Genomic DNA, 24,623 nt, shown 5'->3' on the forward strand with positions numbered 1-24,623 from the left:
TTTAACTAGCCTAAAAATTAAAGAGCTCGGCTACGTTACAGCCTCACATTTGAAAACTTCACAGTCTCAAACAAGGTCCAACCCAGAATCAACAAGTTATTCACTATGGTCCTTAACACACAATATCCCGGATCCCGTTCCAACGCGACAGAATATATTCCCGAAAACGCTTCAGTTGAATTGCTGAAGGTGTTTTTTTGTTGTTGTTTATACACACACCACTGGACCCATACGTTGATACCGGACGCTTCTCGGGGCCCAGGTCCGGATCTGGGCCCTCAGTAATCAGATCTGTGGGTGGTTCTTCCTCTTCTCCGCCGGCTGTTGCTTCTGTCTTAGTTTAACAAAAACACGGACGCTGTAATAAAGGATCAAATTTGATGCCATCAAATTTGTTTACGCCATCTTGACGCACAAACTTGTCAATTAATAGTTTTATACTGGACGAATAAAGATGGACTTTAACGTGAAGAGATTTGCAGCAGACGCTGGTACTTTATTCAGTCGGGCGGTGCAAGTAAGTGACCTATATTCGCTGTACAAATGCGTGAAGCGGTAAAATAAGTTTTATTTAAACAAATTGACCCTAAACACATGCATTTTCTGACATAAAAACGATTTAGGATATATTTTTCGCATGGTTTATGTCTTTCTCGCTCATGGCCTTTCTCTTTGGAGCTGCAAATCTGTTTTGCTCATTAACTTTAACGTTACATTAAATTGTCTGGTTTCTCAAATGTAACCGCAAAACCAAGTTTTAAAGGACGTTAGACGTATTTTCTTTGCAATGTGGTCGAAGTACGTTACATGTATAAATACTGACATGTTCACTTTCCAGATTGAGTTTGTGCGGCTAACGCTAACAGGCTAAAGTAGAGTTTAATCCGACAGAGCTCAGCATATTTACACACTAAGGCCGTGTCCTAAAACCTGCTGAGCTGTCTAAGTAGACAACATTTGTAGCCACATCATAAAGATGGACCTATTTCTGTTAATAAGAATATTCACGTGCCTATGTTTACTAGGGTTTGAGACACAAAACATATTGTGTCTGTCCAGTCTTTATAGTGAAGCCTGGCTGACTGTGTATAACGTTATTGTTGAAGTAAAATTTTGAGATTACATTATTGATTAAACACCTTTCATTAAATATGTCGAGAATACGTTGAAACATTTATTTCAATACATAGCTATGTCATGGTGTTTGACATATGAAAACAATGGTCACTATTGTTTGAGTTTACTTTGGTTTTTAGATATTTGTAGCAGTAATATGGCCAAAGATTTACTCCCCACACTTATAAAATGTCTGTTGTCTTCACAAACAGTTCACAGAAGAAAAATTCGGTCAGGCTGAGAAGACAGAACTGGACGCACATTTGGAGACCCTCCTCACGAGAGCTGAATGCACTAAACACTGGACAGAGAAGATTTTAAAGCAAACAGAAGTGCTACTGCAGCCAAACCCAAGTAAGCTTAGTTGGACATCTGTATCTGATAAGTCATTAATTTTAAACAATTAAAAGATTTCTAAGGAGTTGTAGTTAATTGTGTCGGTTTTCACAACTTTCTGTACAATTCAATAGAAGTATTATTATTTTATCGAAAGGTTTGACTTTCTAACTAAACGGTTATTTATTTAGTCTGTATAACTAACTATAGTAGTTCACTCTGTACAGAGCCTCATTGTGGTATCGAATATAGTTAGTGAAACACTAAATATGCGATTCACATTATAGAGCTGATATTTCACATAAGTTTGTAATGTTGTTGTTAATATCTACATTTAGATGCCAGAATAGAAGAACTATTGTATGAAAAACTCGACAAGAAGGCCCCACCACGGATGAACAACCATGAGCTTATGGGTCAGTCTATGATCGACTCTGGGAATGAATTTGGGCCTGGAACAGCCTATGGTAAGCAAAGTGCCCCAAGTACACATAGTAGAAGTGCATTGTCATTTCTCTTAAACTTCAACCCAAGCTTAAGTACACTGTATGGTCTCACAGTTTGCTTAAATATTTACTCTGTTGATCAATTAATCCTAATGATACTGATTTGGTCCATTTCTGTTCAAAGGAAATGCTCTGATAAAGTGTGGCGAGACAGAAAAGCAGATTGGAGGAGCGGAGCGAGAGTTCATTCAGACCTCTGCCATTAATTTTCTCACGCCTTTCCGCAACTTTCTAGAAGGAGACTTCAAGACTATATTGGTGAGATCAGGCAGCCACAAGAATTGGCGAAACATCGATTTCTAAAACTTCCGGAAACATTACTAGATGTTTAATACTGTTTAGTATTGTTTTTAACCTTTGTGTGCTGTAATATCCTATCCTTTTATTATATTCGTGGCCCCATTGACTTCAATTATAATGCCATTTTTTTGTAGCAAAGCCATGACAGCATATAATCATGCATTCTTGATGTTGGTGGTTTTCCCTGTTGGGAAGAGGTAAAATGTGTCATTTTTTTACTGTTGTGTTTTGTTAAAAACTGTGTCAAAATAAGATTTATCATCAAAAATAATTCAATTTGCTGAATACAGAGAAAGTTGTGGCCAAATTAAGACTTAAAATCACCCCAGTGGATGAAAACATCCCCAACAGCACATAAGGGTCAAGTTCAAACACTTAACAAAAACTGCCTTCTTTCATCTCCACAATATTGCACAGATTAGGCCATTTCTCTCACGACCTGATGCGGAGAGGCTTATCTATGCCTTTATCACATCACGTCTTAATTTTTGTAATTCACTTTTTGGGGGTTCACCTACAAGTCCTCTCAGTAGATTACAGTGTATTCAAAATTCCCCTGCACGGGTTTTGACACACACATCATCACACCACTATATTACTCCTGTACTTCAACAACTACACCGGCTTCCTTTTAAGTCACCGATTGATTTTAAGACCTTGATTTTAACCGTCAAACAGTACATGGGCTAGCACCTGGTTATATTTGTGACCTGGTGACTCTCGCCACTTCAGCCCGCAGTCTTCGTTCGGCATCAAGATTTACCCTGTATCAGCCGCGCTGTAAACTCAAGACCATGGGTGGTAGGTTGTTCTCATACAGTGTGCCCAAGCTGTGAAATGATCTACCCAACAGCATTAGGAATGCCACTTTTCTGGACTGTTTTAAGAAACTTCTTAAGACTCATCTTTTTAGCATTGCTTTTGACTTAGGATGACCATTTTGTTACCTTTTTTATTTTATCTTATTGTTGATATTCTTATTGTTTTATTGCATCTTTTTTATTCATGTGCTGTTTCTGCTATTGTTGGTATTTTGCCTTGTATTGTTAGTATTTTGACTTGTGCTTTTAGTCTAAGAAAAGCGCTTTACAAATAAAATGTATTATTATTATTATTATTATTATTATTAAGTTGCTTTTTCAATCACCACGATTCATGCAATGTAAATATAAAAGGTGTTCATTTTGGATCTTTTTTTCGCAAGTCTGCAACTTGCTGATGGAAAAGAATTACACAGCTTTGACATCTCATAATCTACCTCAAACTTAAGCAGAAACATAGAAACTGAGATATGTTCTGCCCAAGTCGTGTTTGTGGTTAAAGTTTGGGGTTTAGTGTAATAAATGTGATGTTTTGATCACAATTTCAAATCTATTAATTAAATTATTTTTATTATAAGTAAAAAAACTAAACTAAACATTTTGAAATCTGAACAATTCTAAACAAAAGAAATGCTGTTTGTCAGTCTTAAAGTATATGTAAGATGTATATAAGTAAGATATATTTTGTTAAGGTCAGTTTTTAATATCAGAAATTCGAGTTTAACAAACTAATTGCATCTACTTCTTTACAGAAAGAGCGCAAACTGCTTCAGAACAAACGATTGGACCTTGATGCGGCAAAGACCAAGCTAAAGAAAGCAAAAATGGCTGATGCCAGAGCTGTGGTGAGTTAAAATTGTATTTTTCCCCTTAACAATGACACATTGCTGCCAGATTTCATTTTTACAAATGTAAACTACATCCTAGATGATGTGTTTTCAAAGTAGGGGCCACAAGAGAGTGCTAGGGGTCTGTATAAAAGCATGAAAATATTAATATAAATGTAAAACTAATATTTAAAAAAGATACAAAAATAAATGCAGATTTTATTTATGTAAAAAGTAACATGGTAGTTTTAAATAAAAACAGAGTGTTTGTGCATACTTAAAGTCTTAAATGCCACAGTATAACATATAATAATATTTAAAATGTCTTAAATCGGCGTTTACAAAACAAAATTACAATTTTTTTTTACCAGAACAAGATCAATCTAAATCAGAAGGCATGTATCTATTCAGCTTATTCTCCGCGTATGAGCGAGCGCATCTATTTGATTCTTTTTAGCTCTCATTCACTTCCATTAATTTTTAGAACCTATTTCTTTATAATATGAAATGAGTGATATATAATATAATCTTTTACAACATAAATTGACACTATAAAAGAAACATATTTTTACATTGTAGGATGTTGATCTTTTGCACAATCATTTTTATAGGTCTATGCCAACAACAAACAAACAAAAAACCCTTAGCAAGCATATTAATTAAACATGACGCTTGCCATCTTTTTTTAAATCCATCTCTTTACTGTCTCTTGTTTTTGTGCTGACACACGACAGCCTCTCAGATCTACCCCTCCACCAGGAGATGTTGGTTATGTTGCCAACGTCTCCTTCATGGTGAATTTTCTCCATGTGAAGTGGCTTAAGGTTGGTTTGTGTGTCTTTCACCCCAGTGCCAAGTTCCACTCTTCTTCTGTAAAAGAGCCACCTTTAAGATATGCTAGTTCCTCTTTAAGCTGTTGATTAAGCTCTTTTGTCCCGGATATTAGCAGCGCGTGTGTTCCCAGGTTCCTTTTTTGTTGTGCATATAGAGTTCGGAAAGAGGATATCCATGTTTGCTCAACATCGTGATGACATTTCAAAACTGATCTGCGCACTTGCTCACAGTTTCACAAGAGAAGTAAAGAAGTGCTTCAAGATTGTCTCCTCATGACAAGCACTCAACCTACACACACACACATACACACACAACAGTGAATTGTGAGGACAATCCATAGGCATAATGGTTTTATACTATGATTTTATCGGCCTGTACACCTAACCCTTTTTAATTTTAAAAAATTGTATTTGTAAGCCTTTTTAAGTCCTCATAAGTTTGTGAATTGTGAGGATATTCCATGGGCATAATAGTTTTTATATTGTATTTTCTATAGTCTTATACGTAACCTTTTTATGTTCTCAAAAAACAAATTCTGTATTTATAAGCCTTCTTAAGTTCTCATAAGTCATTCTCCTTGTAATACCTATGCAATACCCTTATCATTTTAGACATTTGAGTTCTTTTATGTCACACAAACACACACAGCACCCAAACAAACAATTGGCCTCTTCCAAAACAGGAAACATGACAGTTTGCTCAGATTTTCTGTGAAGTGAGCAAGCAATTCTTAGTCGATTGCTGCAGATAGTCTTTCCTACAACTGTTTTGTTGCAAATCAAATTGTTAAAAATATGCAGAACTCAGCAGTTTTCAATATTTTGTGATTCATGTTTGTTTGTTTTTTCCATTTGTTTATTATTTTCCATTTATTTATATTTATTTATTTTGAATTGCATTATGGGACCTTGATCTTTCCTCCAAAAACTTTGATATTGAAAATTTTAAAAAACGCTTATTGACATGTTTTATTATTGACATTTTAATAGTTGGCGACGCAGTGGTGCAGTTGGTAGTGCTGTCGCCTCACAGCAAGAAGGTCACTGGTTCGAGCCTCAGCTAGGTCAGTTGGCGTTTCTCTGTGGAGTTTGCATGTTGTCCCTGCATTCGCGTGGGTTTCCTCCGGGTGCTCCGGTTTCCCCCACAGTCTAAAGACATGTGGTACAGGTGAATTGGGTTGGCTAAATTGTCCATAGTGTACGAGTGTGAGTGTATGTTTCTCAGAGATGGGTTGCGCCTGGAAGGGCATTCGCTGCGTAAAAACATGCTGGATAAGTTGGCGGTTCATTCTGCTGTGGCGACCACGGATTAATAAAGGGACTAAGCCGACAAGAAAATGAATGAATAAATGAAATGTAATAGTTTGATATATTGTCAGTATTGGCGTCGTAAATTAACTGCCTGTAATCTTCCTGTTAATTTAAGGACTTATTTCTTAATGTGTTGTATATTGTACAAAAATTTTAAGTACTAAAATGTAGTACTTTGTTTAATTGCAGAGTTGAATTTTTAACATCAAATGTCAACAGAGCAGAGATCAAGGAAAGGTTCCCACATTTCTTGAAAGTACTTGAAAATACTTGAATTTCAGGCGTTTGGATTTAAGGCCTAAAAGTACTTAAAAACAAACATAGATGCTTGATTTAAATTTAAAATCAAATTAGTTTGCTGCTGTCAAAAACAAAACAAATTATTAATTTAAAAAAACTTTCATATTACATGAACTATGACAAATAATGCAGTTTAAAAAAAATAAAAAGCTGCATTTGAATATTACCAGTTTTTAATTCAACACATTTCATCAGTTCTTTAAACATGGTTGTTTAAAACGGTCAAAATCTTTGAAAATGACTTTCAAAACATCCCAAATACTCTGACATTTTATGTAAATGTTGGTTAATTAAAATGTTAAGTACAGTTAAAGCACTTTCATAATGCTTTATATGCTGCCAGTGTGAATTAAAAAAAGGTGCTTGATTTGAAATTAATGGTGCTTTAAAAAGTCCTTAAATCTGCTGTTTTTTATAGAGTGGGATAGGGCTGCACAATATATAGTTTCAGCATCAATATCGAAATGTGATCATTCGCAAAAGTCCCATCCCATATGCAATTTTGAGTGAGACTATATATTATGATATTATAAGTTATTATTTTCGTGTGTTTTTGATGCCTGTGGCGGTTAAAAGCATCCATGGATAAGAAACTGTAGCTTTTGTAACTTTAATAAGGATTCATTTATTTAGTTGTTTTTATTTTTATTATTCGATTACTGTATCTGAATACTTTGTTTGTTGTTCTATTTTATTCAGATGCACTTCTCTATACAATCATCCCAATCAATCTAAAATAATAAATTCTTTCCAAATAGAGATAATCAAGTCATCTGGTGAAATGGTATTCATATCGAATTATATATCACAGAATCACAAAATATTGAAATGTTAGATTTTTCCAATATCGTGCAGCCCTAGAGTGGGAACTCTTTCAAGATCCCATAATGCAATTCATTTTTTTACAGTGTAGTTTATGACAAAATACCACATTTAATTATTGTTTCTATGATTAAACTGTGTTCATTTGATCAATTTAATGTTCAAAAGTCTAAATTACTCTGAAAAAAGGACGTTTGTTGATGTTTTGTATTTGTGCTTTTTTATAATTTTATTTTATAATTTCACAATAACAATGTTATTTATGGTAATTTGACAGAAACTTGGGTTAGCATGTTAAGTTCTCCCCTTTCTTAGTTGCTACCATTGTGGCTGTAGTCCAGTGTTTCTCAACCATGTTCCTGGAGGACCACAAACACTAACACTGCATGTCTCCTTTGTCTATCACATCCATTAAAGGTCTTTCAGACTTTGCTAATGAGCTGATGATCTGAATCAGGTGTCTTTGGTTACGGAGACATGTGCTGCATGCCAATTCACAGAATGTTCACCGTTTGCAGAATGCTCTAAAAGAATGCACTTTTTTGATTAGGGGAAAAGTATACACATTTGAGTGTGTTACAGAAGAGTATGCAAGCTTTGTGAAAAACTACCTCCTCGTTAATAGATTGATATGTTGCTTAGTTACGTCCCCTGTCAATCATCCCAACACATCATCCACATTTCTTTCATATTTGCCAACCTTATTGGATAAGCATCAGCGAGGACATCCTGGGAAAATCTGCCATTCGCGGGTCTTTCATCTAGAAATCTCAGGTGTTTGGGTAATTATGCATTCAGAAGTTAATTTTTAAACATATCTTGATTTAAGTTCACATTGTTGCAGATGAAATATAACATGGAAAACACTATTTAAATATTTTTCAGTTGGCTAGGTATTAATTAACAGTTCATACAAACATCTTTACCGAAGCCTCTCTACTTGACAGTTTGTCTCGCATGTCCACCACGTTTGTAGTTTATTTATGCTTTTTACCTGAGTTTTTTTTATAGTTCTAATTGAATTTTCATCCAATGCGCAATGTATGGAGGGTATCTGAGTATGTACAGTTCTACTCTTACTGGAAATTGTAAACCATCCAGGAACCTTTGGCATACTCTTTTCATCATGCTATGGTTTGGGACACACTAATTCTATTTTGGAATACTATTTAGGACTAGTATTCTAGATAGTATGTGAATTGGGTCACAGCAATGGCAAATGTGCAGAGCAGGTGGTTCTTCAGGAACGTGGTTGAGAAACACTGCTGTAGTCTATGTGGAGGTTTTAGTTGTGAAGCTAAGCCTCTATTGTTGCTGTTTTAAAATGCTGTGCAGATGTGGGCAGAGGAAGTGACAACGGTAAGCAAAATCTTTAGCTTTTTTTTTTTTTTGGAACTGCTGTCTGTGGAGTTCTATCTAAAGCAATGAACCAGAGACCATAGCCCCAACTGTTTCCACTGTTTTATTTTGGTGTGTCAATGCGTGATCAAAATATGCATTCGCTTCATAATCTCAGAAGAAGCAATCTAACATCCATCCATCCATCCAAAAAAAGAAAATCAGATTCATTTTGAGATTTTGCATTTCACATATCACAGGGTTAGAGATCCAACTTCTCCACGAAGGTGTTATCAATTATACAGAGCTTCCTTAATACCAAGTAGTTGGTTTTAAAAATATCCATTACAGACTTTGGGAGGATTTGTTTTCTCGATATAACTCGTCAATAACATCTGTATTAATATGCAGTGGCAATTTCCAATTTTATTATAGTTCTCAATTGCATTGTTTTCCTTGCCCTTTTTAGGTGCAGTCATTTTTACCCCAACAAGAAAAGTTCCTTTCAATTTGCTCAAGTGGTTCTAGATATTTATGAATTTCTTTCTTCTGCTGAATACAAAACAAGATATTCTGAAGAAAATTGGAAACCAGAAGCCATCTGCATCCATGAAAAGAGCAAAAAAATAATATGAAAACCAATGGCTGTTTTTTTTTCAGTATATCTTCCTTTGTGTTCAACAGAAGAGAGGAAACTCAAACAGGTTTGGAACTAGTGGAGGATGAATGTCATTTAGGTAAACTATCCCTTTATATTTAAATAAGTCCTGACTCTCGTTCTCTTTCTTTCAGGCCGAGCAGGATCTGAAGATGACACAGAGTGAGTTCGACAGACAGGCGGAAATCACCAGGCTTCTTCTGGAAGGAATTAGCAGTACACATGTGAGTGCCTGCCAGTCCAGATTTACTACACAATCCCAGTGTCTGACCTACAACAAGGCTGATCTCTCTTTCTGTCCCAGGCACATCATCTCCGATGTCTTAATGACTTTGTGGAGGCTCAGATGACATATTACGCCCAGTGTTACCAGTACATGGTCGACCTCCAAAAGCAGTTGGGAAAGTAAGATTTTTTCTTTATGGACTAAGATTATAAACGGATTAAACATAAAGCTCCTCTTTTTTTGTTTTTTGTAATCAGGTTAAAAAGAAATTTGTAATTAATGTAATTAAAAATCTATAAGCTAATATATTTGTTATGGGTTCCGAGTGTAAAGAATTACAGGGTTTCTGCGGGGTCTTAAAAAGGCTCAAATTTAAAATATTTTTGCACAGGTCTTACTTTTCTGATGTCCATGTACCGCTACATCTAATGCTCATTTCAATTCTTTTTTGTTGTTGTTGCTTGGTTTTCGTGGTGGTGTAGTGCTTTATTTCACTAGTCCAAATGTAATTTGCTGTATTACAACTACAAATGAGACCAACATGCAATACCCAATCAGCTTTCTGTTATTGGGGAATATGTTGTCATCGCTGTGTTTGCGGAGGTACTGATGGCCATTTTCTAGGCTTTAGGAATAGAATGTTGGACCATTATTGCATTTTTAGCTTAAAAGTAGAGGACAGAAACTAGCTAGACAGTAAGTTGTGAATTGTTGAGTGGGCAAAATAAAAAAATAAAAAACATCTGTATTTTTTAGTAAGTGTACTTTTTTGCTTTTCTTCTTGCCTTAATAAAAAATGTAATTGTAGAGCAACCCATGTTCTGTTGTCATTAATATTTAATTTTAATAGGTAGAACTGTCCGAGATAAGAACGAAAGCAAGTGATGCATCAAAGTTTGATTTAAAAACTCTTTGAATAAAAATCTTTATAATCATTATAATAAATTATAAAAATAAACAGTTAGTTTAGGAATCCTTAATGATATTAATGATATGACCTAGTTCTGGAAGCTTTTTACTTCTCGGTTTATCTGTCTGATTTTACTGTTTGTTTCTTTCGACCGCCCCTTGTTATTTAAAAGAATATCCCAATGGCGAACCCATCAAGTATAAAAGCCTCGTCCATTTTTTGAGGTGTGCGATGCGGCGCCAGGCGAAAGTATAAAACGTTTGTTTTTTTTTGTAGTTCAGTGGTGCGTCTAACCTGCATTTATTTTACCACTAGCTTTGTGATTTAGCATTTTCTCTTTATGAGTTTGCGTGTTTTTGATATTTTGATATGGGTCTTAAATTTAATACTTAATGGTCTTAAAAATGTCTTAAAAAGTCTTAAATTTGACTTTATGATATCTGCAGAAACTCTGAATTATCACTCATCTGTTTTACCCAAAATGTCTATATTGGTATATCCCTACTTACTGTTATTATTTATTTTTACTTCGCAGATGTTTTACATTCACATACAGTATTATTGCACACTACATGAAATGTCTTTTTGGAAAAAAAATCACACTTTATATTAAATGGCCTTTATAGTAATATTGCACCTGCATTGTGTAAATAATACTTGTTTTTACATTACATTTTACATTACACTATTACACTACACTATAGACCCATATCTTACACCCTAATCCAAACTTAATCTAAAAAAACGTGTACCTAACCTTACCCATATTCCATCACAATAGCACCATAAGTGCTGTGCAATACCACATGAACACTATAAGTATATTGTACTTTTTTTTTTTTTTTTGATGGAAGTACCTACTGTAGTAGTTAAGGCCACTTAATTTAAAGTGGTAATGAAAAAACCACTGGGGGCACTTAAACTCACCTTTACATTCTTCTCTCATGCAGCTTTCCTTCTGCTTTCACTTCCAACAATAACCAGTCCACGGCCAGCGGTGGAGCCGGTGTTTCTGTACCAATCCTGCCACTATCAACTCCTCTTCCCTCCACCACAAGCAACACGTCCTCAGGTTTCACCGAAATGCAGAACTTCAGCGGGAGCCGTAAAGCGCGAGTGCTGTACGATTACGATGCCGCCGGTAGCAATGAACTCTCTTTATTGGCCGATGAGGTTGGTGGTGCATTGACTTCTAATTAATTCCTACTAACAACATTAACCAATCATATATGCCTATTTACTACTAGTTATAGCATAATGTTAAGATGACTGAACATTTAAAAGGTATGCAGAAATAGTGTGACTAACCAAAATCATTTTCATGTATTCGATCAATCGGTGTTTCAGCAATGGAAAGGCATCTAGAAAACAAAGGCATATGAAAAAGCAATAAGCCCCAAGAAGCTGTTGTTCACAGTGAATTCATAACAGTTTCACAGGTTTTATTGCATTAATAAAACAATTATTCCATAAACATAACAATATGTCACAAAATAAAAAATAAGAAAGCAATTTACTTATTCAATTCTAGTTTATTTGTATAGCGCTTTTCACAATCATTATTGTTTCAAAGCAGCTTTACATTATTGCATTACTATCAAAATCAGATTAAAGTTAAGGTTATTAGTTATTATAACTTTATTAGTTACTACTAACTTTAACTCATTAACTAGTAACTAATAGCTGTTAAAGTCATTAAACAGTCATTTAACAGTTAAAGTCATTATATATAAACAAAGTAACCTGCAGTTATATAGTATGGTCTATGTGTACATAGAATAATAGTTACCAAGCAACAGTCAAGTGTATGTTTGTTGAGTAATGTCCAAGTCTTTTAAAGGCAAGTAATTTCATTCGGCGACCATCTTTGAAATGCTCCTTGGGCTTTCAAGTGCAGCTCTTATCTCTTTGAATGGGGAAATATCAAATTCTCTCAAAAAAGTTTGGCAATATTTTCATATTTGAAATCACCAATGAAATTTGAGAACGACTGTCAAAATTTAGTTTCTAAACATTCAAACATGACATAAAAAATAAACACATTTTAAAAAATCAGGTTGCCCAAGCTAATGTGAATTACACCATCCTTCCTAATAGCTGTTTCAGGAGGGCTCGGTCATTATCCTGTCAATCAAACTATGTTACTACCATAAGAATCAACAACATTAGGGTGTTTGTGGGCTCCTAATTTGTCTTAAATTTCAAAAACAAGATTTTAAGCCTTAAAAAGTCTTAAATTCACAGAAATAATCTGTTGTGGGTCATTTTAAATCATTTTAAACAGGTCGTAATTTTAAAATTTATCAGAAGTAAAGTTACCCAGTCGGCCCAACCAATCACCAACAATCCATCTAAACAATTTAATTTAACAATTTACACTCACCGGACACTTTATTAGGTACACCTTCTGCTACCTTTTGCCTTCAAAACTTCCTTAATCCTTCGTGGCATAGGTTTAACAAGGTACTGGAAATATTCCAAAGAGATTTTATTCCATATTGACATGATAGCATCACGCAGTTGCTGCAGATTTGTCTGCTGCACATCCATGATGCGAATCTCTCGTTTCACAACATCACAAAAGTGCTCTATTAGGTTGAGGCCATTTAAGTACAGTGAACTCATTGTCATGTTCAAGAAGCCAGTCTGAGATGATTTGTGCTTTATGACATGGTGCGTTATTCTGCTGGAAGTAGCTATCAGAAAATGTGTACATTTTTTTTTTTTTTTTTCAGTCTTGGATTTTGGTGAGCCTGTGCAAATTGTAGCCTCAGTTTCCTGTTTTTAGCTGACAGAAGCAGCACCTGGTGTGGTCTTCTGCTGCTGTAGCCCATCCGCCTCAAGGTTTGACCTGTTGTGTGTTCATAGATGCTCTTCTGCAGACCTCGGTTGCAACGAGTGGTTATTTGAGTTACTGTTGCCTTTCTATCAGCTCGAACCAGTCTGGCCATCTCCTCTGACCTCTGTCATCAACAAGACATTTGCGCCCACAGAAGTGCCGCTCACTGAATTTTTTTTTCTTTTTCAGACCATTCTCTGTTAACCCTAGAGATGGTTGTGCGGGAAAATCCCAGTAGATTAGCAGTTTCTGAAATACTCAGACCAGCCCGTCTGGCACCAACAACCATGCCACATTCAAAGTCCCTTAAATCCTCTTTCTTCCCCATTCTGATACACAGTTTGAACTGCAGCAGATCATCTTGACTATGTCTACATGCCTAAATGCATTGAGTTGCTGCCATGTGATTGGCTGATTAGAAATTTTAGTTAACCAGCAGTTGGACAGGTGTTCCTAATAAAGTGGCCGGTAAGTGTATTCCTGTATAAAGACGCGTTTGGAATGCATAATTGTCCGAAAAAGATATCTCTGCATGAAAAATTCTGTCTTAAATCTCCAGTAATGTAGGTCATTAAATATAAAAGAAATGTGGATGATGTGTCGAGATGATTGACGGGACGTAACTAACATAATGTCCATTGATGAAGAAGTAGTGTATCCCAAAGCTTGCATACTTTTGTTACACATCTCACAAGTACATACTTTTAGGACATTGTATGCGAATTGGAATGCAGCGATAGTCTTTGGCAGTTTATAACAGCTTCCAACACATCTCAACCCATAAGAACCAGAAGTGTGCGTTTTATAATGTTCTTTATTTTTGACTTTAACGTCTCTCTTTTCTTTCAGGTGATCATGGTGAGCAGCGTTCCAGGCATGGACTCTGATTGGCTGATGGGGGAACGTGGAAGTCAGAAGGGAAAAGTGCCTATTACCTATTTGGAGCTGTTAAATTAAGAGGAATTGAGAGTTGTTGGAACCAAAACGGAGAGGTATGGTGAAATCCAGCTGTGCTGCGTAACATATGCAGCGTTTGACGTCTTGTGCGGCTCATATGCAACAGTATTTCATTGGACGTGACGTCTTAAAGTCCCAGTTTGGGAAGAGGTTCTAACTCAAGGACTGTTTACAAATGAATTAATGCAGAATATTTAAAAACAAACAAACAAACAAACAAACAAACAAACAAAAAGCCTTTGATGTGATTACCGCCAACATGCCTCCATATTAATATACAAAACTACAAAAGTGACTTATTTGAGTTTCTACATGCGTTTACAAGAGTAAAGTATTAAGACTGATTGCCATTTTAATGGATTTTAAAAGTGGCTTTCTTGTACATGAACTCATTTCAGCATTTCTAGTACGTTTTATAAGATTTCATGTAGAGGTCAAAATATGCCATAATTTATTTTCAGGGTTATTCTGCTTGGGTGTAGCTGACATTTGTTATTATCTGATGCAGTTTACATTTTTCTTTATTGCATTTGAGCACACAGAAAATGCTTTATTTGCACGCAGATGGCCTTTTTTGTTATGCATTATGAAACCGTGTCCTTTATATTTGCAGTGTTAAAAAAAGCACATGATCCAGTTATTCATTTCATAATAAAAGCAGCATCTCTTTACTGATAATTGTACTTTTTTTATATACCCATGTGCCTTACAATCGTCTTAAGATTGATGTTTTTAGATTTGTTTAAAGCAAAAAAAAAAAAAAGCCTTGTTGAGCAGTTGATGACTGCTAATTTGACACATTGTGCCTCCTATTTAATATTAAGCACAATTTCTTAGTCTACTCTGATGTTGTATTATAACTAAAAAAGGTTCTCTAACTGCATACATTCTGTGATTAATACCATAGATTTACAAACCATGTTTTCATTACTGAATAAACCAATTGTGTAGACTTTTTACACTCCTGTGGTTTTATTTTTGTTTGTCTCATTGAATGCGTATGCTTGGTATGCTCTGTATGCCTGGAATATATCATATATCCTGCAATGTATTTAACTTTTCACTATATTATGATGAATGAAGCAGAAATATCTTTTATCTGAAGCAATAATAACTTCCTCCATTTCCTGACAAGTTAAATCAATTTTGTGAAACTTTGATTTTATTTAACCTTTTGTTATTATTTAAAATAATAATTATTGTTGTTAACTTATTTGTATATTTAATTTTATTCATCTAAATTAATTAGTTTTTAATTTTATTATTATTATTATTTACCATTTTGTCACCTTAGAATTATAAGGTTCTGTTTGACATTTTTGTCAAATTTGAGTTATTCACATACAGTATGCTTATTATATGACAACTTATTTACATGATGTGATGTTTTTTTTATAAGTTGTTTACATTTTAAGACTTTTTAATTAAAAAAAAAACTAAAAAAAGGTTTTCATCTACAAAGTCGAACGTTAGCTTGGCTCTATAAGGTTTTTTTGTGAGCCAATCAGCGTTTTGAATGCCCGCACGAGGACGAATCAGAATCAGCTTTATTTGTCATTCCACCAGATTGCTCCACTGACAGCATTAAAGACCAAAAAGAAACTCAAAATCAGTCCAGTAAATAAGGCTGCACCACACAAAATTGAGAAGAAACCTGAAACTGAAAAGATGTGTGTAAATGTGATGATTTAAAAGCATTTTTGGACATTGATGTGAAATGTTACATTGCTGAAAAAAAGAAACGGTTATTAAAAATGTATATATTAAATGAAAAATATTTATATTTGTGTATAAATATTCAGTATAACATTTTTCAGTGTTTATTAAACTCATTTGCTCATTGTCTATTTTCTTTCAAAATCTTTAAATGTGATCTTAAGCCTTGACGGGCATTTAATACTTTAATAAATTAATTAATTAATTAATGTGGTATATAATTCAATATCATTCAATAATTTATATAAAGCACATAATTCAATAAATATTACCATATTCATTACATAAAATGAACAGCTGCACTGGACAAAATATTTAGCACAGCCTTGTATGCTTAATTAAAATAAAAAAAATAAAAATCATCCTAAAACATTAAATAAATATTATGGAAAGCAAATATTTTACTTTCTCAAGCATCAACATATTGTTACAACACCAATATATACATACATACATACATACATACATACATACATACATACATACATACATACATACATACATACATACATACACACACAATTTATTATAAGTGAGATTTTTACAATTTATTAGCCATGCTTTTAAATTTTTTTCATTTTTAAATATTTCCCAAATGATGTTTAACAGGGCAAGGAAATTTTCACAGTATGTCTAATAACATTTTTTCTTCTAGAGAAAGTCTTATTTACTTTATTTCGGCTAGTATAAAAGCAGTTTTTAATTTTTTAAAACCATTTTAAGGTCAATATTATTTGCCCCTTTAAGCTATATTTGTTTTCGATAGTCTACAGAACAAACCATCGTTATACAATAACTTGCCTAATTACCCTAACCTGCCTAGTTAACCTAATTAACCTAGTTAAGCCTTTAAATGTCACTTTAAGCTGTATAGAAGTGTCTTAAAAAATATCTAGTCAAATATAATTTACTGTCTTCATAGCAAAGATAAAATAAGAAATGAGTTATTAAAACTATTGTGTTTAGAAATGTGTTAAAAAAAAATCTCTTCGTTAAACAGAAATTGGGGGGGGGGTTGGATTAACGGGGGCTAATAATTTTGACTTCAACTATGTGTATATATATATATATATATATATATATGTGTGTGTGTGTGTGTGTGTGTGTGTAAATATATATATATATATATATATATATATATATATATATATATATATATATATATATATATATATTAATAATTCCAAATGGAAAATGACTTTTCAGAATTAGAAAGTGTTATTTAGAGTACATTTAGGGTCTCTGTCATGTTAATATGTAAAAAAAGAACTGTTAACAGGCATATTGTTTGCTATATGGAATGCAAATACTAAAGCTCAAAATCTCAAAATCATTTAGAACGCAGATAGAACCTTCTCATTCCAAGGTGAGGATTTGTATTATTTAATTGAAAAATTCACCTTACACATGCACACATTTGTTTATGCATTTAATTATTTGTTTACTTTTTTATTTATTGTACATATTTTTTCACGTTTAATTGTGTTTTTCTAACAAAATAAATTGATAAATCCATTAAAAAACTTTTTTTAGTTGGTACTGTATAGATAAAACTGTATTATACATCTGACCGTGATATATTTAATAAATATGGTTTAAAGATTACTTGATACAAGTTTTGATATAAATAATATTTGACAAATATTGCAGTGTTATGGATAAAAATCCATATTATATTTTTATAATACAATAATAATTTAATAATCATATTTAATAATAAAATATTCCCTTTATAAATATTTATTTTTAAAATTAGTGAATATAAATGAGAAAAAATGGCTTTAGTTTACAACATCCAGTTTTTAAAGATGGCAAATTAAGTAATTAATTTAGCATTAACACTAGCATATTTTATGGTTGTGCAATGCTTTCAATCACACATACTGTTTTTATTTATTTATATTTTATTTTTTTTAATACTATTATTAATAAATACAGTTTCATAAAATATGACAGACAGTCAGCAGAGGTCAGGCTTTTCATTCTGTAATAATTTTTGATTTTTAAATAAACATTACAGTATTTTAAAACTGGAAAGAACCTTAAAGTGACACGTAGTGAATATGTGCATTTCTCCTTCCATTATTATTTTAAAAACATTCCATAGAACAACTGTGCTTTGCTTAAAGTAAATCAAGAGTCACTACCTACACTGTAAAAAATGCTCACACACACACACACACACACTCGATTTGCGTTGGGACAACAACATATAAAAATTAAGTTCACTTTTTCCAAAACTAAGTAAAAAATAAAGTTGACTTAACTCAAAATTGTAAAGCAACTTGCTGCAGAGCTTTTTTTGAGTTGACTTAACTTTCAACCCAAGTACTGCACTTGACTCAATTTAAGTTGAGTAAACTCAAAAAAATCTTTAAGCAAGTTGCCTTAATATTTTAAGTTGAGTTAACTTTTCTTACAGTGTGGATTGAACATAAATCAAGTTCTCCCAAAAACTCAACAAATGTGTTGTTTCAGCTCATTTTAAATAAGTAGTTTGAACAAACAGCAAACATACATATATATATATATATATATATATATATATATATATATATATATATATATATATATATATATATATATATATATATATTTGTGTAATTTAAGTCACTGATAAAACGTGCATCATTATAGACATTAGTCAGCCTGCTGGTGTTGTTATCATGTGTAAGGCGCGCGGATGGTCAGTGAGCACGGGGAGGGTTAAGAGGAAGTTGTGCTGAACAGGCTGTTGACTTCCTGTGCTGCTGTGGCTCAGAGGCTCATTCTTCATGCTTGTTACTCAGCTTCACATGCCGAGAGGACACGTTCAGTTCCTTCCCGAAAACAGCACTGAAAGAGACGATCTCTCAATAGATCTGCTCTCCTACGCTAAAACTCCTGACCTGCTTAACACTGGCACTACTTGTTAATTATAGAGCTAATAAACACCTGTGCTTTCTAACATCAGCGTTTAGGATTCAGTGTTTACATATGTAGAATATTTATATGAATTCTTTTATATTTATTTAATATGATATCTACATTTATATGTATATATGTTAATGTGCGAATATAAAATATTAGTATTGCTGTTTTTATCATTAGCAGTAGTACATAAAAACATTGTGAAATTATTTTGATAATCAAATGTTTCTGTTTAATAAAATTATATCAAATTTATAGGGATGTCCGGATCCGATTGTATAATCAAGACTTGGACTCGATTGGAATCGGACGTTACCTCTCAATTAGGACTCTCTCTCTCTCTCTCTCTCTCTCTCTCTCTCTCTCTCTCTCTCTCTCTCTCTCTCTATATATATATATATATATATATATATATATATATATATATATTCACAGAAACAGCAACACCTGCTGCATGACATCACTTTGTTGCAGAGACGCTATTGGTTAAATGCTGGCAAGGTAGAACATCGAAACAGCTTGAAGCGGAAATTTTTTTTATTATGCTTTAAACAACATATACATGACAATATAGTAAACAAAACAATGCCAGGGTGATAGAAAGTAAACGATAACAACAATACATAAAATAAAACAAACATAAAAATAAGAGTATAAATACTTAACTAAAATTCTCACAAATATAAATAAGCAGGACCTTTAATCAAAAATATTGAAACTAGAGCAGAGTTGGACAGTTTTAACGGCCTTTCGATTAGCACTATGCTGAATAGTGCAAAAGTAATTTTTCAGTTCCTTATAAAACACAGTAAAACAAGTTTTTTTGTTGGAAAATTTACACTTATGAATATGAAACTTAATTAACAAAATAAATAGGTTAATAACAAAAGCTTCATTATTCAAATTATCACAATTAAAATATCCAAAAATTACATTTTCATAATGCAGATGGAAATCGCAAGTTTGTCTGGAGGTATTATAAAGTTGATGACGACAACATTGCCATAACAAACTGAGAAATGTAAACACTTGGGATTGCCTGCCGGAGTGCCGGGTATAAAGTTGAGGTGCTCTTTGTTTTTATATTAGATGTTTTTATATTTACTGTTGCACTAAATTCCAAAATTGAAGAGTTGATGTTATTTATTACTTGATTGTTCAAGCTACTCCACAGAGGTGCTCTTTGTTAACAGAGTTGTTGAATGTTAAAATGAGGTGAATTAAATAAAAAATAAGGAACATTCTGGATCTGTTTCTTCGCTCTTCTTTGTTCTTTTTTATGTATTACAGATGTATCGGATCAGAATTCGAAATCAGTAGATACTCAAAACCAAATGACTCAGACTCAAGGGCAAAAAACCTAAATAGGACATACATACCTAATAATACATATCGCTTACAAGTAAAATAACTTAGTATGAAAATCCAAAATCAAACAAAGAGTGTTTAGGTGTAGCTTAAATAATGTAACGGTGCTCTTTTGGTAAGGGATTCATCAGAATAAACAGCTTAAGTCAACCCGAGGCACTCGGAAAATGTGGGAAAAATATTAAAAAAAACTTTATTAGCCATGTCAATAAAGGCTTTTTAATATTTTTACCACATTTTTGGACTGACTTTTGCTGTTTAACTCTAGTATGACTTTAAAAGTGTTTTCAAATGACTGTATTTTACATTATTTATGTAATTATTGTTTTTTAATGTAATATTAAATATTTTTTACATTTTTATTTTAGGTTTAATTTAATTATTTGGTATGATTCTGAAATTCTTCAAATTTTTTGCAATATTGTTGCACTTATTTTTGACAGATTACAACACAAAATCTAGTTTCTTATTCAAATATTGTCCATTTAAATTAATAATATAAATAAAATAGTTATATGATAATCAAATGTTTGTAATTGTATACATAATAAAACCTGCAACATTTTTATATTGGTGGTTCTTTATTATTTAAACATAGCTGCAATGATTTTAATCTGGTTCCTCACTGAAGCTCTAAATCACACAGTTGGTTTTAATCAACAAATTGCAACATAACACTGAACCACACCACACAATCTGGGTTTCAGACAAATAAAATGATTCATATTGAAAATAAAAACATTGCCAGTACATGCTGACCAAATAAAACAAAGTTTCAGTTTCATAGTTTTAGATTCTATAAGAGAAAACTTTATATTTTCCTTGTAATTACAAGTGAGATTTTTTCAGTTTAACACAGTTGTAATTTAACGGTTAATTTTCTCTCTTTAAGTGGACATGGTTGAAATATTTTTTTAAGGAAATGAGACATAGAATGATAGTGATGTGTTGTATATTAGCACAAATTATATTTTACATCGGTCTGGCCTGCTTCAACATTGTGAGTATCACTGCATATTTAAAAAACGTTTTAAAATTTCCTTTTAAAATGTACTTATTTATAGGCTACATGCTAATTTGGCTAAAGTTACTATTGTGAATGTGATTATTAACATTCTAATGCTGCTAAAGTTACTACAGAGAATGTGTTAACATGCTAATGTGGGTAACATTACTACTGAGTATGCTTATTGACATGCTAATGTGGCTAAAGTTACTATGGTGAATGTGCTCATTAACATGCTAACATGGCTAAAGTCACTTCATGTGCTTATTAGCATCCTAATACAAATGTGACTAAAGTTACTACTGTTAATGCTTATTAACATGCTAACATGGCTAAAATCACTAGTGTTAATGTGCTTATTAACATAACAATGTGGAAAAAGTTATTACTGTAAATGTGGTCAAAGTTACTTTTGTTGATACTCATTATTAACATGCTAATGTGGCTTAAGTTACTGTTGTGAATGTGCTTATTAATATGCTAATGTGGCTAAAGTAACTATTGTGAATGTGCTTATTAATATGCTAATGTGGCTAAAGTAACTATTGTGAATGCGCTTATTAATGTGGCTAAAGTAACTATTGTGAATGTGCTTATTAATATGCTAATGTGGCTAAAGTAACTATTGTGAATGTACTTATTAATATGCTAATGTGGCTAAAGTTACTATTTTGAATGTTCTTGTTAACATGCTAATATGACTAAAGTAACAGTGAATGCGCTTACTGACAAACTAATGTGGCTAAAGTAACTATTGTGAATGTGCTTATTAATATGCTAATGTGGCTAAATTATTGTGAATGTGCTTATTAATATGCTAACATGGCTAAAGTAACTATTGTGAATGTGCTTATTAATATGCTAATGTGGCTAAAGTAACTATTGTGAATGTGCTTATTAATATGCTAATGTGGCTAAAGTAAGTAACTATTGTGAATGTGCTTATTAATATGCTAATGTGGCTAAAGTAACTATTGTGAATGTGCTTAATAATATGCGAATGTGGCTAAAGTAACTATTGTGAATGTGCTTATTAATATGCTAATGTGGCTAAAGTAAGTAACTATTGTGAATGTGCTTATTAATATGCTAATCTGGCTAAAGTATTGTGAATGTGCTTATTAATATGCTAACGTGGCTAAAGTAACTATTGTGAAAGTGCTTATTAAAATGCTAATGTGGCTAAAGTTACTATTTTGAATGTTCTTGTTAACATGCTAATGTGGCTAAAGTAACTACAGTGAATGCGCTTAATGACAAACTAATGTGGTTAAAGTTACTCTTGTGAATGTGCTTATTAACAAATGTAGCTAAAGTTACTTCTGGGAAGTTGCTTACTAACATTCTAATGTGGTTAAAGTACTACTGTAAATGGGCTTTTTAACGAGCTAATGTGGCTAAAGTTACTACTGGTGATGTTTTTATTTAACTTGCTAATGTGGCTCAAGTTACTATTGGTAGGCTACTGGGCTCATTAACATGCTAATGTGGCTAAAGTTACTATAGTGAATGTGCCTTTTAACATGCTAACGTTAGTGTCAAACTTTACTATTGTCTCTATTTACATAGATACTTTATGCTGAAAGCAGTAACTCATAAACTCATATGTATTATAAACTATAGTCAGGTAATGGACTTTTAAACATTTTTAGTAAAGATACGACAATTGTACTAAACTAGTAATGTTTATTTGCAAAGGCCTGCACAATGAAACAGGGCAGTAACATGCACAGAAATGTGTCCACTCACCGTTCAAAAATGTCCTTGTTCAGTTTAGAAGTTGTATCCTCCAGTTTGAACATGTATAGCTTTAATAAACTTGTGACAATTTCTGACAGTTCGGTTGAATGAAATTGGCTAGTTTTGTTGTTTTTGGAGTCTCCAAATAGCATCTGTAGAAGCTCCGCCCTATTCTGGAAAAGCAGCAGTTCATTTGCATTTAAAGGGACACACAAATTGCTATGCTTTTGCTTACACTCAAATAAGTGAATTTAACAAGCTTTAATAAACAACCTGTGGTATAAACTTGAGCTCAAACTTCCCAGACACATTCAGGGAACACTAGAGGTTTTTTGTACACCTTAAAAAGACACATAATTTGTTCTTTTTACTGTAAAAGTAATCAAATGATCTGAAAGCCTACCCATAATATCTTTACTTCCTCTTTTAAATGCAGCGTTTCAGGATTGAACATAATCCAAACTATATATGGATGAACAATTGAGCCTGAGCTCCATAGTTTCTCTTTTTCTCTCTCTTTCGCTGTTCAAACCGCCATGACCTAGAGAACCACCACAGCGGTTATACTCTGGTTACACTCTGGTTCAACGCACACTCTCTCTCTCTCTCTCTCTCTCACACACACACACACACACACACACACAAACACTGCCAGGTTCCCATGCTCGCTGCCTCACTGACATTTATCTTTCCTTTAGTCATTAGCACACAGTTTGGGTCACAGTATTATAAGTGATTCCGAGTAGGCTGAGGTGGTAATCAGCGTGGTTTAGGTTTAGTGGTTTAACATTGATAATTTTGCAATGAGAGGTTTGACAAGCAATCCTTGCTCTGGTCAGTGTTGATCGTCACTGACCTTTTTGTTTGTAATTTACTGAAGCATCTTACAGATACGCAGTTTGTAGGATGCTATTCCTTATTTTTATCTGTTGATACATAGTAAAGTTGTCTTTAAATCAGCATAAATAATACTTATTATTATTAATAAATAATTAATAATACTTAATACTAATAATAATCAATAAGTAAGTATATAGTAATATGTACAATAATATATATTGCAGATAATTTCAGGACAATATTTGGACGATAAAAATGTATAGCACATTTTAATTATATAAACTATGTATAACTATGTATAACTATAGTGTATAACTATATATATATATATATATATATAATTGCAGGGTTTCCGATAATATATACAGTGCATCTGGAAAGTATTCATAGCGCTTTACTTTTTCCAAATTTTTTTATGTTACAGCTTCATTCCTGTAACGAAGTGGCTGACACAGAGGGATCCATTTGCAGTATTTTTATTAAACACAGTTTAATAACAAATAGCACACAGGTGTAATGCGTGTGCGAACTCACATCAAACACACATCAGTATATGGTCGTAGGGCTGGCGACAGGTAAACACAGGATGAGTATGCAGGCATGGGTCAGAGGCAGGCGGCTGATATCACAGTTGGTGAGCAGGCTAGAGTTCAAGGCAGGCGGCGAGGATCAGAGTCGAGGTTCAGGCAAAGGTACAAGACAGGCGGCAGGCTGGACAAGGTCGGTAATCAAAGCAAGGTAACAACGGGGAAGCAGGCAAGGATGAGAAAGGCTCAGTAGTGTTAACCGGGGCAGAACAAGACTTCGCAATGAGTGAGTGTGTGTGTGCAGCTTATATGTGTGAGCGTGGATCATCAACTGGATGAGCTGCAGGTGCATGCTATCAGTGTAAGTGGATAACGTAATGTTAGAAGTCCGGTGATGATAACCTCTGCTAGCCAGC

The 24,623-nt window shown here is 33.3% G+C and overlaps 1 protein-coding gene and 1 long non-coding RNA gene across 3 annotated transcripts; one reads left to right on the forward strand and one right to left on the reverse strand.

Moving 5' to 3' along the window:
- The first annotated feature begins 182 nt into the window (after window positions 1-182).
- sh3glb1a (SH3-domain GRB2-like endophilin B1a) lies at window positions 183-15,059 on the forward strand. 2 transcript variants are annotated; one of them, XM_009297515.5, is made up of 11 exons: window positions 183-517; window positions 1,329-1,470; window positions 1,791-1,919; window positions 2,083-2,216; window positions 3,832-3,924; window positions 4,641-4,730; window positions 8,508-8,531; window positions 9,303-9,392; window positions 9,473-9,573; window positions 11,255-11,477; window positions 13,993-15,059. In XM_009297515.5, the coding sequence occupies exons 1-11, from the start codon at window positions 455-457 to the stop codon at window positions 14,098-14,100; spliced, it is 1,197 nt and encodes a 398-aa protein (XP_009295790.1). In that variant the 5' UTR covers window positions 183-454; the 3' UTR covers window positions 14,101-15,059.
- Window positions 3,428-23,010, reverse strand: LOC141380725 (uncharacterized). The gene is made up of 4 exons (XR_012399453.1): window positions 22,850-23,010; window positions 11,613-11,665; window positions 11,232-11,507; window positions 3,428-5,028 (listed from the first exon to the last, which is right to left on the reverse strand). It is a non-coding gene; the product is annotated as an uncharacterized lncRNA (long non-coding RNA).
- Window positions 23,011-24,623: the final 1,613 nt, after the last annotated feature.

The sequence above is a fragment of the Danio rerio genome, chromosome 24 (genome assembly GCF_049306965.1).
Source record: "Danio rerio strain Tuebingen ecotype United States chromosome 24, GRCz12tu, whole genome shotgun sequence".
Lineage (NCBI taxonomy): Eukaryota > Metazoa > Chordata > Actinopteri > Cypriniformes > Danionidae > Danio > Danio rerio.